Source organism: Trachemys scripta, chromosome 9 (assembly GCF_013100865.1).
Source record: "Trachemys scripta elegans isolate TJP31775 chromosome 9, CAS_Tse_1.0, whole genome shotgun sequence".
Lineage (NCBI taxonomy): Eukaryota > Metazoa > Chordata > Testudines > Emydidae > Trachemys > Trachemys scripta.
Window position 1 is genome coordinate 95,113,833 of NC_048306.1, and position 22,976 is coordinate 95,136,808.

General features: G+C 43.3%; 1 protein-coding gene across 2 annotated transcripts in view; it reads right to left on the reverse strand.

The window, feature by feature from the left end:
- DCUN1D1 (defective in cullin neddylation 1 domain containing 1) overlaps positions 1-21,695 on the reverse strand; it is a 36,016-nt gene extending 14,321 nt beyond the window's left edge. The window contains exons 1-2 of one of the 2 annotated variants that reach the window (XM_034781915.1): positions 21,540-21,695; positions 6,164-6,380 (exon numbers count right to left, since the gene is read on the reverse strand). In XM_034781915.1, coding sequence (XP_034637806.1) covers positions 6,164-6,380; positions 21,540-21,542 — 220 coding nt within the window. In that variant the 5' untranslated portion in view covers positions 21,543-21,695. Of the gene's footprint in view, positions 1-6,163; positions 6,381-8,146; positions 8,168-21,539 lie in introns of those variants that run through there. The other variant, XM_034781917.1, reaches the window with a different exon arrangement.
- Positions 21,696-22,976: the final 1,281 nt, after the last annotated feature.

A 22,976-nucleotide genomic window follows, 5' to 3' on the forward strand; every position in this document is an offset into this window, starting at 1 on the left:
GTCAGCAGCTACTGCTACAGAAGAAATGAAAGACATGAAATCTTGCATCATTGGATTCAGGGCTATTTTCAAGCATGGAACAAGTTGAAGGCTTTGTTTTACGCAATGCGAGACGAGTGCAGAGCCAGCTGCCGATTATCTACCCCTGTTGTGCCACACTGGTGGATGAGCTTGTGTTTTGCTGCCTGTCATGTAACTAACGTGAGGACTGTGCTAATGCGTCTCCTAGAACATCTTGATTTTGTTCGCTCTAAAGCAGAAACTCTGAAGAGACTGGCAAATAACCCAAACAACTGCCAGATTCTGTGCACAAAGGTAATGTTCATTGCTGAAAACTTAGTATCACTGTCATACAGAAAACACTGGAGTTTTCTCCAACTACTGCTAACGCATTTGCCAATACAGACGTTTATCAGATCCTGACAACTAAAATGTCATCTGAACTGAGCACAAAAGCTGCAGGAGAAACATACGACGAGAAAACCCAGCTGTTTCTGGAAATCCTTTCCAACCCAGAATATAAAATACATTCAAAACCTTCAACACAACGCTCAGCGAGAAATGGGAGACAACCATGGTCCGTAATCTGAATCCTGAAGCGTTTGGTGCTGAAGATTCTTCTTGGAATGTCATCCAGATGTTGCACCCCTTCCTCAAGGTCAATTTTGTAGCAGCCCCAACCGTTATGCCGAAGTGTTTCAATCATTTGCCACTAAAGTAAAATTTCAAATCTGAAAAGGGAATTTACTACTTACATGAACTTGCCTAACCCTGACTATGTGAAACTGGATGTGCTGGCTTTTCGGAACAGTCATCAAGACACACTTCCCAATTTCTGCAAAGCGCCATGGAAAGCTTTGAGTGCACCCCTGGATCTAGTGATGCAGAGCACTGATTTTCAAAGTTGGACTACCTCCAAGACAGCAAGAGGCTCAACATGAGTGAGGATACTTTGAAAAAAATTATGCGAGCGCACCCAACCAGGATTTCTGGAAAAAACTACTAGCTCAGAGAGGCAAAATATACCTTTGTTCATTTAAAAAAAGTTTCAATTATACTGTAGTAAAATGTGTATCCAAGTTTTTTTGTTTTTCTTTTTCCCCTCTGGATTTTTTAATTTTTTTATTTTTAACCCAATTTCACCCCCATTTTAATGTTAGGAAAATAAACACTGAAAAACTCCCCCCCCCCCCTTTTTTTTTCCACAAATAAAAACTGAAAATGCAGAACACTAAGCATAGGCAAGAGCAGTGCAAGTGCCCTGTGGACGTGTGTTGCTCAGACACAGCATTGCAGGGGACTTTGCCTCTTGCCCTCCCTCTGCTGGTTACTTTTCAGCTGCATTGACCACTCCCAACTCCTCCCTTCGGGTATTTTGTGGCTTGACCCTCTGACCAAGTCAGGTTAAAGTCTAGATCCTTTCTGGAGTAGCAAGAACAAGTCCAAATAAAGATTCAAACAAGTCTTCAAATGAACAGCCCCTCCACCCACTTCAGGCTTCCCTATAGTTCCCTTGTTGTACCTGTCTTGTTAAGCTCTATTCCAGGGTTTCTCTCTGTCAGAGAGATTTGCCTTCTCTGGAGTCTCTCCAAAAATGAGCTCCCTCAGTGTACTTGTATGGCTTAGCTCTGCCTCCACTATCCTGGAGGCAATTAGTTACTCCCAAGATGCAAAGCATAACAGCTGGATGCCCTCCCTTGCCTGGCTGGTGACGGGACTTAACCCCTATCACCTACCCACTCCCCGCCCGAGGTAGTACCTGTCCAGGTACTCTGTACATGTTACTGTACTTGGCCTTGCAGTCATTCCAGCTCTTCTTCGAAGTCATGTATCCAGATGAACAGTGTTTTGGTTCATCTAGCACATCTTAAAGACTACTGGAAGGTATGTTATCTTGCACATGTATTTGCAGGGCTTCTTCAGCAGTGGCTAACCTACCTTGGAATTACTGGAACTGTGTTCTCTCCAGGGCTTATCCAGCCTCCTGCATTGCCTGTGGCGTGGCAGATCAGAGTCCATGACCAGGGCAGCTTCTCCTGTCTCCTCACTCAGGACATCGATTCCCACAAATTTGCCCAATTCGATCTCTCCCCTGCATGGTCCTGCTCTTGACTCCCAGAGATTGAGGCCCCACTGTCACATGGTTCCATGATATACAGTGCAGCTACTTCTTTTCATATGCCAGTCTTGTCCAAACCAGTTCTTGCTCTTGTTTTACAGCCTCCTCTACTATTTTCTGTCATGATGCTTTCACCTCTTCCAGCTCCCAGTTTGCCTCACATAACTATGTTACCAGGGCTTGTAATTGTCTTGATGTCTCCATTCAGAGTCTCTCAATCAGCTCCCCCAGCCCATCGAGTCCTCACTCCTCATCCTTGCCGCTGGGCCACGCAACCCAACACCCCACATCCGGGTGACGGTCATCATATGGTCAACAGATCCGAGCACTCCTCTTTTTCATAATAGGGCAGGGAGATTAGGCCAGTCTCTACCTACAATTATGGACCAGGAGAGGTATCTTACAATGCCGACACGCAGCTTGCTCCTCCAACCTTGCAGTTCTATCTCTACCTCTGCTGTCGGGTAGACCCATGTCTTCCAAGTACATGTGAAACTTTCACCGGCAAATGCCGATCTATTCTCACTATGAGGAAACTACTCCTCACTCTGTCTGCACCCAGACTTAATCAGTCCTCTCATTTCCTGTCCAGCCACTTCAGCAGTTACCTGGTAGGCTGAAGTGTGCCCTCTACTGAGGGAGCATCTCAAGTCGCTTTCCGTGACTGGGCAATCCTTTTGTATATCAGCCACTTGGCCACACCAGAAACACAAAAACGGATTCTTCTGAGTGCCACTACCTCCTCCAGTTTCTTAAGTACAGAATTGTCTATGAATTTCTCTCTCCATGCGTCTCCCATGCCATCCCAGAGTCAGGGTTCTCTCACATTGCTTCCCTCAGAACGGTCCCTTTGACCTACACCTTCGTTTAGGTGGTTCAGCATTATCACCTTCCATGTAGGTCTCTGGACTCACCACGGCCTCATCGGCAGAAGTTGGCCAAAACTTCTAGAGTCAACTATGGATCCCCATAGACAAGATCCTTAGGAACTCTTCTAGAAGTATAAGGTCCATCACTTTGTCTAATGAGTTTGTGTAAGGCTGCAACCATTGTGTTGCCAGATCTTAGAAATGTGCTGCTATTCTAGGATGCACCCTCGGGGGAAAAGGCTCTGTCCTAAACTGGTGGTGGTACACTTCTGGGCCCAGATCCAGTTTATCCAGAATATCTTTTACAATTTTGTATGACTGTGCCTGCTGTCAGACAAAGCTTAGTAGACTGCCTGAGTTTCTCCTGAGAAGAATGGGGCTACTGAAGAGGGGCTACCTGCTGTGGTCACTACCCTCTCAAATGTGTGAAAAAATCCCTCTGGATCAAAATCTGGGCCCAACTTTGCCAGGCCTAGTACCTGTCTGGCAGAATTCTCTTCTCCCAAAACCAGTCGGGTCCCTGGGGTCCACTTTTCTAGGCATTGCAGGAAATGTTCTTGCTGAGCCTGTCCAGCCTCTTGCTGTTGTTGCTGCCGTTGTAGTAGGTACAACAAAAGGGCATGCATCTGCTCCTATTGGGCCGCCAGCATGCGGACAATGTACTCCATCATCCCAAAAGAAGAAAAGAGACTCTTAAGTCTGTCCCTCTAAACCTCGCCTTAAAGGAAGTTCGCCCCCCCCCCCTTTTTTTTTTCTTTCAGAGAGTGAGGTTCCAAATCCTCCTCCTGGTATCATGTGTAAATGTGTCCCCCCACCTCTCGCGCACCCCCTCGTGTCTGAACATGGCATTGCAGGGAACTTTGCCTCTTGCATCCCCTCTCTGCTGGCCACTCCTGCTGGCCAAGTCACATAAAAATCTAGACCCCTTCTGGGGTAGTATAAAAAAGTCCAAATAAAGATTCACACAAGACCTCAAATTAATAGCCCTTCCACGCCCTCAGGCTTCACTGTAGTTTCCTGGTTGTATCTAGCCTGTTAAGCCCTAGTCCAGGGCTTCTGTCAGAGATACCCGTCTCCTGTGTTCCCTGTAAGCTGCGCACTTGAGCGGCCGCCCAGGAGAGATTCAAATGCCACCCAGCTGATTAGCAGAGCATGCTCAGCCGGCAGAATGTGTTCAGGTGCTCCTCCCCCTACGTTGCTCCGTCCTGCAGCTGCTCCCAGGACCCTCCTGCTGGCTGTGTAGAGCAGAGGGAGGGGGGTGCTGATGTCAGGTGTTCCCCTTCCCCACCCCCGTACCCCATCTCCGCAGAGCAGGGGAGGGGACACAGCCTGGTTCAGGACTCGGAGCTGTTGCGGTGAACGGTGAGTGAGTGACTGCCTTTCTTAAAGAGACAGTGCACTGTTTCTGAGATTTCTCCAGCAGTGAGTTCACACAATCTCTGTCTCTCTCTCTCTCACACACACACTCTCCCCCGACTCCCTCCTGCTGCCCGTGTACCCCATCTCTGCAGAGCGGGGAAGGGAAGACAACAGGGTTCAGGACAAAGCAGGAGAGCTTTCAGTGAGTGTCTCAAAGAGATAGCGCACGGCATGTCTCAGAAACTTCCCCAGCAGCCAGCACACACACCCATGTCTGTGTCTGTGTCACACTCACCTCCCAACACATACTTGTATTATTCTTGTTGTTACTTCTTGGTACTTCCTGCAGTGCACCTATATTCTCTGTAATTTTATTCTTTCAAAGTGTGTTACTTTAGTGTTTTAACTGGTCTAAGCATAATTTTTATTTCTCTTACACTTAAATTTAATTCTTTGGTTAGTGAGTTCTAAAATGCCTAACCCTGTCCTGGCTGGAGTAATTATCCCTATGGTAACTTTTTTAAAATATATATTATATCTAGGTTTTTTGTTTCTACTGGTGGCACACATCCGCACATACCTTCGTGTGCATAAAATTTATTCCGCACATGGATGGAAAAAATTTGCGGGAACATTGCCTGTCTCCTCTACTGTCTCTCCACAACTGAGCTCCCTCAGTCTACTTATACAACTTAGCTCAACTTCCTCTATCAAGGAAGCAATTAGTTACCCTCCAGGTTAATGTAGATAAGCTCTAACTCTAGGAAAATGAAGGTAGTTCACTCCTCAATACACACTTAAGTTCTTGGCTAAGATTGCCAATGTGGGTGACACTACCAATGATGGATTTTGAGACAACCAAATTGGCGTCCCCATGAAATTACTTGTGCTGAATTGGATATAGTAACCTAGTAGGTAAAGACTTTGTTGCCTCATTAGCAACCCCAAATCATCCAGCCATGTGTCCTCTTTCCCCCCACAGTTCATAAAAAGTCAGTAGCTGGACTAGAAGAGAGGTCTTCACATTTCAAAAGGAGGTAATAACCCTCTACTAATGTAAGCCAGCAAAGACTTCAGGATAATTGTATGTGTATTACACAATGTTTATGCAAACAGCACCCATCTTAAAACTAATAGAAAACGTGAAGATAACTAAGCAAATCTATTTTTTTTTTAAACTAAAACATGAAGTATTTTTTTAACTAGAATCTAATCGATCGCTGCAAACCCTCTCCGCCTTACATTGTTCATTATTCAGCCAAACATTCAACCGATGACATTTTCAGGTAGGCCAAGTGGGTGTTACCATCACTTTCCTGCCCTGTCTGTATTGGTCTCATAAAACTACAGGGTTGCTTTTAAAGTGACTCCCCATCCTCACTCCACCTTTCTGACTGAGTGACCAATCTATATGCCATTTTATTTTGTCAAGGATTAAGTCTGGAGTGATATGTTACCCACAAAAGAACCAATCAATCTAAAGAAGCATGGCTATCAAGGGGTCAAGTGGGTAACACTACATGAAGCTCCAAGTTTAAGCCACAATCTTGCAAAAACTTACACACATGCTTAAGTCAATAATTCATCAAGTTAAGCATGCGGGTCTTTGCAGTACTGTGGCCTTATAGAAATGGTATCTCTGCTTTTCTAGACTGGGCTTGTATTATTAGTTACATAAAAGTTAGTGTGTACAGGTCAGTTTAAATTTAAGTAGAGTAGCCCAGTTCTAAGCATACGATGCACATGGAATCTATAAATTAGCAGCTGCAAATAAAATAATCTAAAAAGGGTAATTGTTAGAACTCACTGCACTCACCTTTGTATCTGTTATATAGCTGTTCTAACTTCTTTCTGTCCAATGATCCTTTAACGCTCTCTCGTATATAAAGTTCAGGATTTTGGAAAAAATTGTCTGTTGCAACATCTAACTTCCAGTCATTTTGAGATAGACAACTCACTGCAGTCTTTTCACTAGATTGAGTGAAGATCATAAACTGACGAACTTTATCTTTCTGTGACGACTTCAACTTGTTCTAGGAAAGTTAGAAAAGACAATACTGAGACGAACACTGGTTACTGGAAAAAATATAAGTACCTCCAAATTCCATTACAACCTTCACAATATATTAAACTTCTCTCCTTAACAAACATTAAACAGTCAGACCACAACTTATGCTCTTTATACTTAATACATACCTTGTTTTTCTTACAGTTGGTTATATCAAAAGATGCTTTTTTTTTTTAAATTACATGTGGACATATTTTTTAGGCATACTATAAGACAAACAACTGGACAGGTATAAACAGATACATTTCTATAAAACATTATTGCTGGTTTCCTACGAGTGCACACAAACAACATTGTGTGCATCATAATGTTTTCTTGAAGAAGTCAGCAGTGTCTTCAGTATTCTCAACCCCTTCTGGCTGCACAATGCAAGGGTACCCTCAAATCCAGGTCTTCTATGTAATGGCAAAACTATCAACTAAATCATCATACAAATCCCCTAGCCAAACCATCCAGAAAATGTTAAAATTGATAATATTATCTCAATAAGCAATAAGTTGTAGTGATGATGGCGTAACACATGCACATACAGTTCCTATTTAAAAGGCTGATCTTTTAAAACCTATCTTGCCTAGAAGATACTGAGTTCTCGGCTTACAGCAAGAGCAATTTTTAATGTTATGGGTGACAAAGAAAGGTAACTGAAATGCATAAAATTTAAGTCTGCTGTAATTTGGAAAACTCTCATTCCTCATGCAAAAAAAAAAAAAAATCCACCAGATGTTGACAGACTAGTTTGCAACTTCAATTCAGATAATACTAGCATTTAAAAATAGTGAAAGCTGAAAATTGAAAAATGAAACATCTTCAAACATTTATATAGTGCTTTTTGTTTTCAAAGTCCTTAACAATAACTATATAATCCCCACAACAGTTCTATGAAGTAGGTACGGTCTCTATTTTATAGAAGCAGAAACAGACTCAAAAAGGTTAAGCAACTTGCCTAAAGCAATACAGTGACAAAACTTACCCAGCAAAAAAATACCTGCAGCAGTGAGTCTTAGGGTATGTCTTCACTACTGGCCGGATCTACGGGCAGCGATCAATCCAGCGGGGATCGATTTATCGCATCTAGTCTAGGCGCGATAAATCGATCCCTGAGCACTCTCTCGTCAACTCCTGTACTCCAGCTTGGCGAGAGGCACAGAGTCAACGGGGGAGCAGAAGCAGATGACTCACTGCGGTGAAGAACTACAGTAAGTCGATCTAAGTATGTCAACTTCAGCTACATTATTCATGTAGCTGAAGTTGCGTAACTTAGATCGATCCTCCCCCCAGTGTAGATCAAGCCTCAGAACCCAGGTCAAACTGGAGCTCATAGGGCTTGGGCTAAGGTGCTAAAAATAGCAGTACAGACATCTGGACATGGGTTGGACCTGGAATGTCTACACTTCTATTTTTAGCCCTGCAAGCTCAAGTCTGTTGACACAGGCTCTGAGATTGCTGCTGTGGGTTTTTTTTTTTTTTTTTTTTTTTTTTGGGGGGGGGGAGGGTTGCACTGTGTAGACATATCAGGGTCACAGTGAGAATTAAGGAGTTCTCATGCTTAAACAAACAGACTATCCTTCCACTTAAGTCCAAAATTAAACCAACTTCTTGAGTCCAGTAACTTACTAGGCAATATGTGATTCTGGATTCAATGATTCTGCTTTTGAGTGGGGGAGAGGACTAAAGAGTGCTTAGTATTCCAAATCAGACATTTTTACCTGAAGTACATTATAAAAATATTACCCCAATTGTTATTGATGAAAACAGGGTCTCTTCCAGCCATTTCACTGAACCTGAATCCAATTAAAAAAATAGTCAACGTTTTCAAAGTAGAAAGCCTTCTAATCAACATGCTGAAACCTACTAATAAAAAGTGCCATTCTAAATTAGGAAACAAAACTCAGCTTTAAAGCCCAAATTTTCATATTCCCAAACCTACAATTTTTCATCTTGTATCCTATCTAGGTTTTTATACCATGCCCATGACAGCATTATCTGACTGCCAGACTCCTTTTCAGAACCACACGGGGGGAAAAAAAGGCAAAGATCTGAAACGGACATGAATTATTCTTAGACAAAGAATGAACATTTTAAAAGGAGTGGGAACAGAAACCCAATTCCAACACATGTTTTGTGTCCAATTAAATAATTAGGAAGTACAACCAGAGCTTCAGATTCCAAATTATTCTAACTCAAAAGTCAGATCCAATGTAATGCTGCTGAACAACTCTGAGTGGATGACATGAAAAACCAATACTCAATACACTCGCAAAAGTAGTTAACATAAGTTTGCAGCCTAGGTATTACACATTATATTGAGTACAACAATGCATACATAAGCAAAATTTAAATATGATCTACAGTGGAGCCCATTCATGCTATTACAAAAGAAAGACAATCAGCATTTCTATTTAAAACCCCTATTTGAAGGAATGAATTACTATCTGAAAATGTTTACAGATAAGAACTTGGCACATAGAGAATATGCTGCTTTATTCTCTCTCAGCTTTATATAAAGTTTTGCCTTAAACAAGTTTCCCATATTTTGCTCCTTTTCCCACAATGTATGTTAAAAATTAAATTTTCAGGAACAGTTGCAGACAGAGATCAATCCATTTGAATAGGTACTGCACAGATAATGGTAGAGTAAGTGCCCAATGTTTCAAACTGGTGCGCATTTCCTGTGAGCCACTGAGCCCCTCAACTACTGAAATTAGGAATTGTAGAAGCTCAGCACCTCAAAGGAGGCATTCAGTGCCTTCCAGGATTGGACTCAAAGTTTCATCCATGTACATCAAGCACAATGTGGAAGGATTACTTATAGAGGTAAATATGCTTTTTTTTTATATCCGTTTTTAAGAAAGGAAGTACAATATTTTGTAACAGGGTGAATAAAAATAAATAATTTTTTTAATCAAAAAAATCAGATTTTTTGATAAAATGCTTTTTGAGGAAAAAACCTGCCTAAAGATAGTTTTAATTAAGATACACTATAGCTCAAATATATCTCATCATGGAATAGGGATTATAAATTCTAATTCTGTAGTATGAGACAATATATTCATGTAATGTTTAAGAAAAGTTTTGTAAATGAGTTCCAATAGTTCATGGATTAGGGACCCAATTTTATGGTGTTCCAGGGGCTTCTGTATGGATTATTTAGGTTAATCTTTCTATCTACCCAATGGGACTCACTGCTCAGTCTAGAAAATACCATCAGAGATGCTTAGTTTTGCAGTTCTCAAACTGTGGATTTGTGTCTCCAGAGCTAACATGCTTGTTAACAGCAAAAATGTTTTTAAATAAATATAGAGGTGAGAAATAACAGACCTCAACCCTATTGTCCCTCTGCAAATTTTTGTACACAGAGTCAATCCCTTACCTTTCTCTAAAAGTGCAAAGATTCAAAAAGTTCAATGAATAGAAAATTGTTGGGAGCGGAATAGATCTGGACAAGGAGAAGTCTGGAGATAAATGTGAGAAGGGAGGGACAGTCTGTAGAAACAAAAGTGAAACTGTTTGAGCAGTATATTCCACAAGTCTTGAGGTCTTTCTGAGTGTAGCCTTCATTGGTTTGAGATCTACCATACCATTCTCTCACTAGAAGGGAAAACCGATAATGGCAGCAGGCCGTAAAAGAGACCCAGTTTGGGAATAAGAATCATTCAAGGAATATATGTTTGCTGCTGATGATGTTTTAAAGAAAGTCACACCAGTGAACTGGTGGAAGTCACTTAAGCACTTGGATTCAGAGACTGTTGGAAGTGATAATCTCACTTAACAGCAGTAGCTTCTTCTGCCGGTAGAGAGAGAATATTTTCTTCCTTTGGATTAATTCATTCCAATTGAGAAATCGTTTGGGACCTGAAAAAGCAGGAAAGCTTGTTTTTCTTTTCCAGATTATGAACAAACAGGAAGTGAAGGTGGAGACGACTGAGTTAACTGCAGAAGGCAATATTTTAAGTTTCTCGTGTTGACCTGGCTGACATAGTTGATTTAATTTTTGTTTTTAAAAAAAATTTCATTTAACTATTTTAGTTAAAAACAATTTTATCAAAACCAAACTTGATTTTAAAAAACTTGAATGTTTAACTACATTCAAAAATTCATACGTTTGTTTTGTTAAAATATTAAGTTTGCTGTTGAAGAAAAAAAACCCAGAACAACAACATTGTTGTTTTAGTTAAATAAAAATTTAAATGTCTGTCTGGTGATGTTCTCCTACTAATACAGCATGGCAAGAAAATCCTCCAAATATTAATAATAATAATTTATGGAGATATCCCATCTCCTAGAACTGGAAGGGACCTTGAAAGGTCATTGAGTCCAGCCCCCTGCCTTCACTAGCAGGACCAAGTACTGATTTTTGCCCCAGATCCCCAAGTGGCCCCCTCAAGGACTGAACTCACAACCCTGGGTTTAGCAGGCCAATGCTCAAACCACTGAGCTATCCCTCCCCCCAGTGATTAACCTGTTGAATTGGAGATAGTTCACCTCCCAATGACTTCCTAAATATCTGCTTCAATTTACTTTTGATAAATGAAATGACCAATCATTCATTTTCTGATATAGCTGTAAAACTAATCTGAAAAAAATTCAAAATAAATCACTTTAAAAACGTATAGTGTGTACCTTCTAAAAAAAAACGTACATCTCTGAATTGTGAAGAATATGTATTAAGGTTATAACAACAAACAAGAATGCACTTTTATGTATAAATCTATGATTAAATCGAGTCTTCCTGACTAGTTTTTAAATCAAATCCATCCTGTTTTGTAATATTACATATATAATATGCTGTGGAAAGTACTGAACAAAATCCTAGACGGCAACTCCAAATCTGTGCATTCCTCCCTCCCCATTAGCAACACCAGGAAGGTTATAGATATTTGCCCATATCAATCAAGGCTGCAATCCTGCAACTAATTCCATACACTCAGGCCAATGTTCCCATATGAAGTCAGTTATAAGACTGGGCAATCAGACGGTAAACTTTTCAGGACTGGAGTCTTTACTCACTATGTAAAGTACCATGCACACTTATGATTATTTTAACACTTGTATTTGTAAGTCAAATATTTTTAAATACAAAAAAATCACCAGGAAGATATTTATATGCTCTGTACCATGCAATCCCTACAAGGTTTGATGGAAGATCCCAAGAGTAATGGTATAAAAAGCAAAGGGAGGTCAGGGGAAAGCTTAGCAAGGGCTTCAACGGGAATGCAGTGAATTACAGAAAAAGGTAAACAGAAATTTTAAATTATAAATAAAACAAAAAATAAAAGCAATTTACTAGGTAAAAAAATTGTAGCTTAAATTGGTTTTACTGTATAGTTTTAATATATGCCTATGTGTTTCATTCATTCAGAATTTTCCTATATCCAAGATTACCTAAATGTTAGTAACAATTCAATGCCTTTTAAATAAAACTAGAACTCATTTTAACAGATTAATAAAAGCTGTGTTACAATTCATTTCTAATCCATGTTCTCCCTTATAGAATATTTCATTATTAGAATTATTTAACATCCATTTTTTCTGATTATGTCACCAGGGAGCTTATTTCTGGTGGCATATCTGAGATTCCCTCCATCACCTCAAAGGCCCTGTACATTGGAGGAGTCTTTCTCCAAAAGCTTCCATACTATGTGTTCATATTGATTGGGCAGCTCTCCTAAAGCCTGCTGTGTGGGACTGCAAGAGATAAGATTATTGCCAAGTTTTTAATATCCTGTTACAGCTCATATTTGGTTGCACTAAAAATAAGCCACACCTCAAGTGGCAACAGGTTCCAAAGCATACTGCACTTTTTAAAAGGATTTCGAGAAGCTGAGTTTCAAGAGACTTGTTTTAAAATGCTCAATAGAGAGGCTACCACACCCTACAGCCTTTCCTGTATTTAACTAGAGACAGATACAGTACTTGCTACCCTAATTCAGGTTAGCTAACATGCCTCTACCTCAACTTGAAGGGAACATTCTAGTAACATGAAGTCAGTTAAACAAACGTTTATCTGCTATCATTGTTGGAATAAAAAAAAAGACAGTGAAAAGTGAGATAAATGAATAGACTGAATATTCTAATAAATTCTATCAGCCTCTGGATAAGGAGAAAAGTACAAACTCAGGTCTTTGCAGACCATTCCCTCTGATCACAAATTTACGTGATGAGCACGGTATAAGAACCTAGATAGATGTTTATGCATAACACTGACAATTCTGAAACAAATCTCTTGTCTGTGTAGAATAGGGGTGTCAAACAGCGCACAAGTTCCATGTGGCGCCGAGAACCCTATTCTTTAACCTGCAACTTCCTCTGAAATGAAAGACAATCTAGCCTAGAGGGAGCCACTAAGCAGGAAACTCATGCCTGACCACACAGATGCCTGTGCAAACTGCCACTGCTTGGGAGGAGCAGGAGAGCACAGGCAACACCACAAAGCCTGGCACAGAGAAGTTCTTTTCTAGCCTCGCCTTCCTCTTCTCTATCCATCTCTCCCAGCTCCTTAGCACTGGGCTCAGGGATATGGCATCTTCTCCACTTCACTCCCTAGTACCTCCTGCCTCCAAAGAACGGGATGAAGAACATAATTTCCTAAAAGAGGGTAGGAAAAGAGAGAAATTCCCCCAGAGGAAAGGGGGAAGAATGAAAAAAAGTCTTATTTATGAATTCTAAGTGAACACATTTTCTTTAAACACAGTATTTAACTTCACTAATGAGACATTATGCAATTGCACAAGACTGCAAAATTTACTTATCAGTGAATTTTCGCTCCTGCTCCCAACAAAAAAATGAGTTTGACAGCCCTGGTCTAATATGGAGATATACCTATCTCAGAACTGGAAGGGACCCTGAAAGGTCATCAAGTCCAGCCCCCTGCCTTCACTAGCAGGACCAAGTACTGATTTTGCCCCAGATCCCTAAGTGGCCCCCTCAAGGGCTGAACTCACAACCCTGGATTTAGCAGGCCAATGCTCAAACCACTGGAGAGGTTCTGGAAGACTGGAGAAGGGCTAACATAATGCCCCATCTTTTAAAAGGAGGAGCCAGGGAAGTACAGACCAGTCAACCTGACCTCAATATCTGGGAAACTACTAGAGCAATGTATAAAACATCCAATTTGCAAGTACCTAGAGGATGAAAGGGTAATTGCTAGCAGCCAGCATGGATTTACTAAGGACAAATCATGCCAAACCAGCTTGATTTCCTTCTTTGACAAGGTAACTGGTTTGGTGGATACGGGGAATGCAGTGGACATAATATACCTAGACTTCAGTAAGGCTTTTGACACAGTTCCACATGATATTCTATTAAGTAAGCTGGAGAAATGCGGGCTCTGCAGAACTACCAGTAAGTGGGTATATAATTGGACAATTTGCAAACAAAAAGTAACTATTCATGGAATGATGTCAGATTGGAGGGAGGCCTCAAGTGGGGTTCCACAGGGATATGTTCTGGGTCCAGTGTTATTTAACATCTTTATTAATGACCTGGGTGTAGGAATAAAGAACATACTGATCAAATCTGTAGATGACACAAAGCTAGGGATGTTTGCCAACATTTTGGAGGCTAAAGCTAAAATTCAAAGGGATCTTCATAAATTGGAGAACTGGGCGACAGACAACAAAATGAAATTCAACAAAAACAAATGTAAGGTGCTACACTTAGGGAAGAAAAACTAAATGCATAAACACAGAATAACTGGCTTCATAGCAGCAATGCTGGGAAGGATTTGGGAGTTGTGGTGCATCACAATCTCAACAATGATGCTGTTGCAAAAAAAGCAAATACAATTTTAGGTTGCATTAACAACCCAAATCACGGGAGGTGATAGTACCTCTCTATTCGGTCTCAGCTGGAGTACGGTCTCCAATTTTGAAAGGTTGTAGAGAAACTGGAAAGGATCCAGAGACAAGTGATAAAGATGATCAAAGGGATGGAATGCAAGCCATATGAGCAAAGGCTGAAGGAGCTGGATATGCTTAGTTTGGAAAAGAGGAGATTAAGGGGGAGACATGATAGCAGTCTTCAAATACTTGAAAGGCTGCCATAAAAAAGATGGAGAAAAGTTGTTCTCTCTTACCACAAGAGGGTAGGACAAGAGGCAACGAGTACAAACTACAGCATAGCAGATTTAGATTTAGATCAGGAAAAATTTCCTAACGGTAAGAACAATAGGACAATGGAACAGACGGCCTAGGGAGATTGTGGAAGCTCCATCACTGGATGTTTTCAAAAGGAGGCAGGATAGCCATCTGTCTTGGATGGTTTAGATATGCCAAATCCTGCATCTTGCCAGGGGGTTAGACTAGATGACCCTTGCGGTCTCTTCTAACCCTATGGTTCTAAGATTAGGGGTGCTCATTTTAGAAGAGAGACAATTAAGAGAGGTTATGACAGAAGTCTATAAAATCAAGAATGCTGTGGAAAAAGTGAATAGAGAAGTGTTATTTAACCTTTCCCACAATACAAAAGGTCACCTGATTAAATTAACAGACATCAGGTTTAATACAAACAAGAGAAAGTACTTTTTACAAATCACTCAATTAACCAGTGGAATTCATTGCCATGGTATGCTGTGATGGCCAAAAGTATAACTGGGTTCAAAAAAAACAGATGAGTTCATGTAGGATAGGTCCATCGATGGCTATTAGCCAAGATGGTCAGGGATGTAACCCCATGCCCTGTTCTGTACGTGCCCCCCAAAGCTCTGGTACTGGCCACTGTCAGAGAAAGGATACTGGCTAAATGGACCGTGGGTCTGACCCCATATGGCAGTTATCATCTTCATCCTTTATCAACTCATTTCTTGTCATGTGCTTCCGCTTCCCTATCCTTCCTCCCCCACACTGAAACATGTCTTCTTGTGTGTTTATATAGCTTTTTGAACGATGGGAACTTAGATCTTAGTTGTTGCTTTGGAGAACTATGGCAATACAAATAATTTTTTTTAAATAGTTCCCACAGCCACCCACTCACCATCACTCTCATATATCGGACTTAAACATTTGCCAAACACATAATGGCTAGATCACTAAATAAATAAATAAATTAATGGAGATATCCTATCTCCTAGAACTGGAAGGGACCCTGAAAGGTCATCGAGTCCAGCCCCCTGCCTTCACTAGCAGGACCAAGTACTGATTTTGCCCCAGATCCCCAAGTGGCCTCCTCAAGGATTGAACTCACAACCCTGGGTTTAGCAGGCCAATGCTCAAACCACTGAGCTATCCCTCCCCCTCATATCCCTCCCATCATAAAGATGATGGGCCCAGCTGCTCAAGATTAACATCCATGTGAGAAGTCAACACCCCTTCTTCCATGCTGCTTAGAAAGGGAAGCATGGACTTCTTTCCAGTACGCTGCCCCTGGAACTTCCCCAGAGGTTGTGTGTAGTCTCCAGCTATTTGGCATCTGATCAATTTGAAGAATCCCCACCCCAAACCCCTCTGGCTTGCAGAAGGTAGAGAGTATTTGTTCGATTACCATCTCCACCAAACCAATATTCTGGCCCAGGTGTGATGGGAGACTCTGCTATTCCAATCTCTTCCCAGTGTCATATTTTGGATGCCTACCTCTTCTTGTCAGTTTCACAACTACCCATAGAGATCCTAATAGCAGCAATGAACACTCATAAAACTCTAGCCAGTTGTCAATCTGCAGTTTAGAAAAGCTCATAGCAACAGAGCACTGGAACTTATTTAGAGGTTACATCTTTAACTATAATATTTTAATATCTTTATTAGGCCTCTTAAATTATGGCCTAAAAATTCATATAGATGCACTGCATAGGAATCTTTTCCAAGTAAGTAGCATCAACTTTTGCAGAATCTTGGCTTCCATTTTAGAAAAAAATCAGTTCTTATGTTAAGGATACATAAACTGCCTGTAAACCCTACAGAGTAATCTGCATGCAGGAGAGGCCCTTACACTCTCATTAAACTCCAGTGACTTCATGTCAAACACCGAATAACCTGAAGGCACTGTATGCAGACATTAGCATCGGCAGGTATGATCACCTTTTAGCTCTGGGGTCCTGATTTGTGAAGTGTTTGTGTGCACCTTAATGGGAGTATTCTTATGGTCATAACAGCATTTCTTCACTTTTCTTTAGAATCAAAAGCATTCAGTGTTGTGCTACATCCGTCAAAAGAATGCATCAGACACTTGCAAATAACCATAAGTGTTCTTGTCTGTGTTTATTAACATATACAATTGGTAAAACATAAAAAGCAAAACCTGATCAAGGGATATTTTATTCATCATATTTGTTGAGAGCATAAAAACTGATCACAGAAGTATTTATTACCACAACAAGCTATGCATTTACTGAGGGATAATTTATGCATCTAGTGCCATGGCATATGGGTGCATGGCAAATTAAAAATAAATGCAAAGTCCACGTTAAAGTGTAGCACTACCAAAAATCAATTCCCACAGCATTTTTTGTACTAATACTAATAGTCATATCCTGATAATCACCTTCTCTTCTCTGGTGATTTGGGGAAAGGAAGATAAAAAGAAGAAAGCAACATTTTCTTTTCCTTTTTTTTAAACTGTATTTTAAGCTGAAATAAGATCCACTCACTTTCAATTCAGGAACACAAAAATTAAACGTTCACAAGATCCGGCAACATAAACCACTCAAAGAAAGGGTGTGAACACCAGCAAGGTTATCTTGAAGTTTTCTGGCATTCCTTGATTTGTTTTACAAATTTAAGGTTATTTCAATTAATGTGTGTGTGTAATTGGATAATCTTTCATGGCAATTTATACAATTCTTACCTACCTAACCAAGAGAATGTAATAGCTCTGCGAGTCACTGAGGTAATTCTGAGTTAGGGCACGTCTTCACTAGCAATGTTAAAGCACTGCTGCGTAGTCGTGGCATAGCACTGAGAGAGAGCTCGCCCAGCGCTGTAAAAAACCCACCTCCATAAGGGGCGTAGCTCCCAGCGCTGTAGCACTGTCTACGCTGCCATGTTACAGCCCTGAAACTTGCAGCGCTCAGGGGTGTGTTTTTTCACACCCTGGAGCGAGAAAGTTGCAGCGCTGTAAAGTGCCAGTGTAGACAAGCCCTTAATCTAGCAGGCAGAGTAAGTGCTGAATTCAGTCCTTTTCCACTTTTGCCCTAAAAGCAGGTGCACAATAACACTATAACAGTTAAGTATCAGAGGGGTAGCCGTGTTAGTCTGGATCTGTACAAAGGACAAAGAGTCCTGTGGCACCTTTAAGACTAACAGATGTATTGGAGCATAAGCTTTCGTGGGTGAATGCCCACTTCGTCAGACGCATGTCAACTATAATAGTTGTTTTGCACCCATAATTCTGGTCCAGCCTAGAAGCATCTATACAGCCCCTATATAGCTGCTTCCATAGGACACACTTCCACCAGGAGTGCAAGAACGTGAATAGAGAATCAAGGGTGGGCTACACACTAAATCACACAATGCTCTGACAGAAGCCCTATTCCTGAACAATCTTAAGATAGCTCTGGTGAAAAGAAACTATATAAACATGAACCCAATGGACTCTTTGGAAAGCTGGGAAAGGACACAAAGATATATATCCTTTGGCCATCTCTTTTTTAAGATACAGATGAAGTGGCCTGAATTGATCCTAAATGCAGATGCTAAATCTACAAATGTTACTTTAGGAAAATAAGCTGGTTTTGAATTTGATGTGCAAGCACTAAACTATTATAAACACAAATATTCACCACATAGGTACCAAATAGCTGTGTGAAACAATCATCTTACAACTTACAGGGTGATATTAAACTGTAAAATGATGCCATGAACCGAAACAAGATATTACAGAAGATAATGTCAAACATTAAGAATTTCAAGTTGTACAAGAATTTCAGTTTCCTGTTGCTGCAAGAAGTTTGTCATAAGCAACTGTATATTTACCATTTTATCACAAGAGAAGCATTTCTTAGAGAACATGTGCAGATACACAAGACAGTAAACAATGTAAGTTGTTGAATAAAGATTATAAAATTCGTTTGTAGTTCTGGGTTAGGCTTCAGTGCTGCAAATACTTAAGCATGTAATTAACTTTACTATTGTGAACAGCCCATTGATTTAAATAGGACTATTCATGGTAATAAAAACAAGCGCATGCATAAGTGTTCGCAGAATCGGAGCCTTTCTACCCAAGTAGTATTACAAGAAATCCTAACCATTTCATACTGAGGGTGTGTTTTTACTTTGAAGTTCATGGTGACATGAACAAGCCATTAGTACATAATTGTAGAATTAAACAAGTTAAAGCTGGAAAAGACCTATTTGTACAGTGCCTAGCACAACAAGCCCATGGTCCATGACTGAGGTGGCCAGGTACTACTAGAATACAAATTAACATAATAATAAACCTATTAGATTACCCAGTCCATCAGTGTCAATACAGCATTGTTCCATACAGAATGTTTTCTAGTCTTTTGTTCAGTGTAGTGTCAAAAAAACCAAAGTAAATAGGCGTCCACCACTTCCCTCAGGAGACTACTCACAGCATAATATATCTCATTGCCTCTCTCTTGTATTTAAATTGTACAAATGCTTGATTAAATTACAATCTCTAATCATAAAGCCAGGTGTTGATATATGCATACACAACCAACACACCTTGTGTGTGGTTATATGGCATATCCAGGTTGTGTTGTGAGGCATGAGGCCTAAAGCCAACTGCCTTCAAAGACCTAAGTAGTACAGGTATCTAGTTTAATTGTACTTTCTGAAGCCTTAACAAGATGCTTTTTATAAAATGTTGCACAACACTGCTGAGGTAACAATTACTTAGTGCAGTGATTTTCAACTGGGGTCCGCTGACTATGTCTAAAGTAGGGGTGGGCAAACTTTTTGGCCCGAGGGCCACATCTGGGTTGGGAAATTGCATGCAGGGCTATGAATGTACGGTTGGGGCAAGGGGCTGGGGTGCGGGAGGGAGTGCGAGGTGTAGGAGGGAATGCAGTGTGCAGGAGGGGGCGCAGGGCAGGGGGTTGGGGTGCAGGAGGGGGCTCAGGGCAGGCGGTTGGGGTGCAGGAGGGAGTGTGGGGTGTGGGAGGGGGTGCGGTGTGGAGGAAGGGGCTATGGGCAAGGGGTGGGGTGCAGGAGGGGATGCGGAGTGTAGGAGGGGGCTCAGGGCAGGGGGTTGTGGTGCAGGGAGTGGTGCAGAGTACAGGAGGGGGCCCACGGCAGGGGGTTGGGGTGCAGAAGGGGTACGGAGTGCAACAGGGAGCTCAGGGCAAGGGGTTGGGGTGCAGGAGTGGTGTGGGGTACTGGAGGGGGCTCAGGGCAGGGAGTTGGGGTGCAGAGTGCAGGAGGGATTGGGGTGCGGGCTCCGGCCCGCTGCCACTTACCGTGAGCGGCTCCAGGGTGGCAGCGGCACACAGCTCCCTGCCTGCCTTGGCCGCATGCTGCTCTCGGAAGCGGCTGGCACCACTTCCCTGCGGCCCTTGGGGAAGGATGGCAGAGGGCTCTGCGCGCTGCCCTCGCCTGAGGGTACCTCCCCCGAAGCTCCCATTGGCCGCGGTTCTCCGTTCCTGGACAATGGGAGCTACAGGGGGCAGTGCCTGCAGGCGAGGGCTGCGTGCAGAGCCTCTGCCCCCTCCTCCCTCTGGGGCTGCAGGGACATGGTACCAGCCGCTTCTGGGAGCGGCGTGGGGCTGGCAATCCCATGGGCCGGATGCAGTCTGCGGGCTGTAATTTGCCCACCCTGGTCTAAAGGGTCCGCAAAAGATTGTCATTATCACAGAACAGTAGTTTTCAACCTGTTGTCCGCAGACACCTAGGGGTTTGCAGACTATGCCTAAGATTTTCAAAGGAGTCTGCACTTCCATGATGAGATTTTTTTTTTTTAAGTGATATAGTTATGCCAGTACAACCCCTAGTGTGGATGCAGTTATAGCGCTGTAAAGGTGTCTTATACCTTTATAGCTTATTCCCCTTCCCACATATTTATAACAATAAATCTACGTCCTTACTAGGAGCAGTGTACCACTTTAATTGTGCCAATATTGTTAAAGTGGTACAACTTTTGTGTGCAGATGAGGCCTTAGAAAAAAGTATGACACTAAAACATGTCCACTTGAGTACACAAAAACGTGTGTGAGAGAACTCAATATCAAGATACTCCCATATTAAAAAAAAATAATAATTTTAAAAACAACACACTGTATACCAGAAATCATTAGCTATTACCAAAATAAACCAAATTAAAAAGTGTCAATGGATAGAATGTCCTTCGTGATGCTGATGGGAAAGGGATCAATCCCCGCTCTACGCAGTAAACGCCCACAAATTCTCCAGGAAGGCTCCGGTGTGATGAACCTCAGAAACCTCCCTAGCACCAGTGAAGTTGCTTTGCTACCCTGGGCACTGAGCCCGGGGGAAAGCATCCCCATTAGCTCCGGATGTACGATGGGATTTGAATCCACCCAACCCAACAATGACACAAAAAAACCGAACCTCCCTAAAATGCCCATGAAGTTAGAAATCCCCAACCCCAGGGACCTGAATCCCCCTCCTAAAAAACAATACAGGGAATCCCCCCCCTTGAGCCCTTGCTGTGGAGAGGCCTGGACTACTCCCTGCCAAACCCTCCCTGAGATGCAGGGTCCCAAACCCCCCTGCCACCCCAGGAACCCACAGACCCCCTCCCCTAGCCCTGAGGTGCAGTTCCTGCTCTCTCCCCATAGAGCCCTAGTCACCTCTTCCCCGCAGCACTGACCTGAAGGTTCCTGAGTGACCCCCCGACAGAGGTGCCCAGTCAGCCCCGCAGCCCCCTCCCCTCATATGCCATTCCGGGGGGGGGCAGTGTGCCCCCCCCCCCCCGGAGTGGAGGGCCTGACCTCTCCCCCCCCCCAGCCCCTGAGCTGAGGGGCCTGAGCCCCTCCCCCCGAGCTGAAGGGGGGCTGACCCCCAGCACCACCTCCCGCCTGAGCCGAGGCCCCGCAGTGACCCCCGGCCTCCTTTGCTCTGTCCGGCCGGGCTGCAGGCGCCGCCCCCTGGTACTTTCTCCCCCCCGGCGCCACCACGACTAGGCCCCGGCTCCCGCACAGCGGCGCTGCTTGGCGGCGGGGGCCCGGGGCCCGGAGCGCGGCCCGGCCCGGGAGGCCGCCCCCGGCGCTCACCATGTTGGGGGCTGTGCAGGCCTCTCCCCTCCCGGCTCAGGCGGAGACTGAGGGCGGCGACGGCGGCTGCTTCCTCCGGAGGCGGCAGCGGCTCCTCCAGCTCCGAGTCCGGCTCCTCACGGGCCCTTCCGCCGCCTCCCGCTCATGCGCAGTGCGGCGGCCCGGCACCGGGTCCCCGACTCCCTGAGGCGCCCCCCGCTGGGTCTGCCCCGGGCGCTCCCCGCCCCTCGGGGGGACCCCCCTGCTCCCCGCATTGGGCCCCGCCTGACTGTTGGGGAGGCCCCCCTGCCCGAGCAGTGATGGGGCTGGAGGGGAGTAGGAAGGGGACGCCCCTGCCACCCATATTGATTATTAGGGGGCACCAGGAATCGCCCCCAGTGCCACAGTTTCCATGGGATGTGGTGGGAATAAGAGAGACACCTGCTGCACCCCCCTGGTGGTTACTGGCGTGCAGGGCCAATAGGGGAGGCTCCCCCAGTCCTCCTAACTCAGTCCTTAACCTTTCCAGGTTACTGGACCCCAGGCCGGAGTCTGATTTGTCTTGCGGACCCCACCTTTCACCTCACTGAAAAACGACTTGCTTCCAAAATCCGACATAAATATACAGAAGTGTTCCGGCACACTATTACTGAAACGTTGCTTCCTTTCTCCGTTTTACCATATCATTAGAAAATACATGGATTGGAATATAAATATTGTACTTATATTTCAGGGTGATCCTTGCGCCTGTTTTTCACTTGTGAGCCGTTTTTGAAGCCGGAGCCCCAGGCGGCAGGGCTGAAACATGTAACTTCGCTTTGTGGGGCCCCTGGTAGCATGGGGTTCCAGGCAATTGCCCTTCTTGCCTCCCCCTAATGCTGGCTCTGCACTTGTGACCCTCCTAAACCTGTCCCAGGACCACCCCTCTCAGGGCTGTATACCCCTGGTCGAGAAACATTGCTGTAAATTCATAGAATCATCATAGAAGATGAGGGTTGGAAGACACCTCAGGAGGTCATCTAGTCCAACTAGAGTGACCAGATGTCCCGATTTTTAAAGACCCCGATTGTTGGGTCTTTTTCTTATATAGGCTCCTTTTACCCCACACCCCATCTCGATTTTTCACACTTGCTGTCTGGTCACCCTAAGTCCAACCACCTGATCAAAGCAAGACCAACCCCAGCTAAATCATCCCAGCCAGGCCTTAAAACCTCTAAGGATGGAGATTCCACCACTTTCCTGGATAACCCATTCCAGTGCTTCACCACCCTCCCAGTGAAATAATTTTTCCTAATACCCAGCCTAGACCTACTGAGTGATTACTTGATTACTGGGTGCTGGGAAATGGGAGAGAGACATCCACTGGTGATTATTGGTGTGTAATGGGAACGGAGGGACCCTCTGAATACCCTAAAATGATTGTTGACTGCAGCGGAAAGGACATCCCCTAGGGTGAGT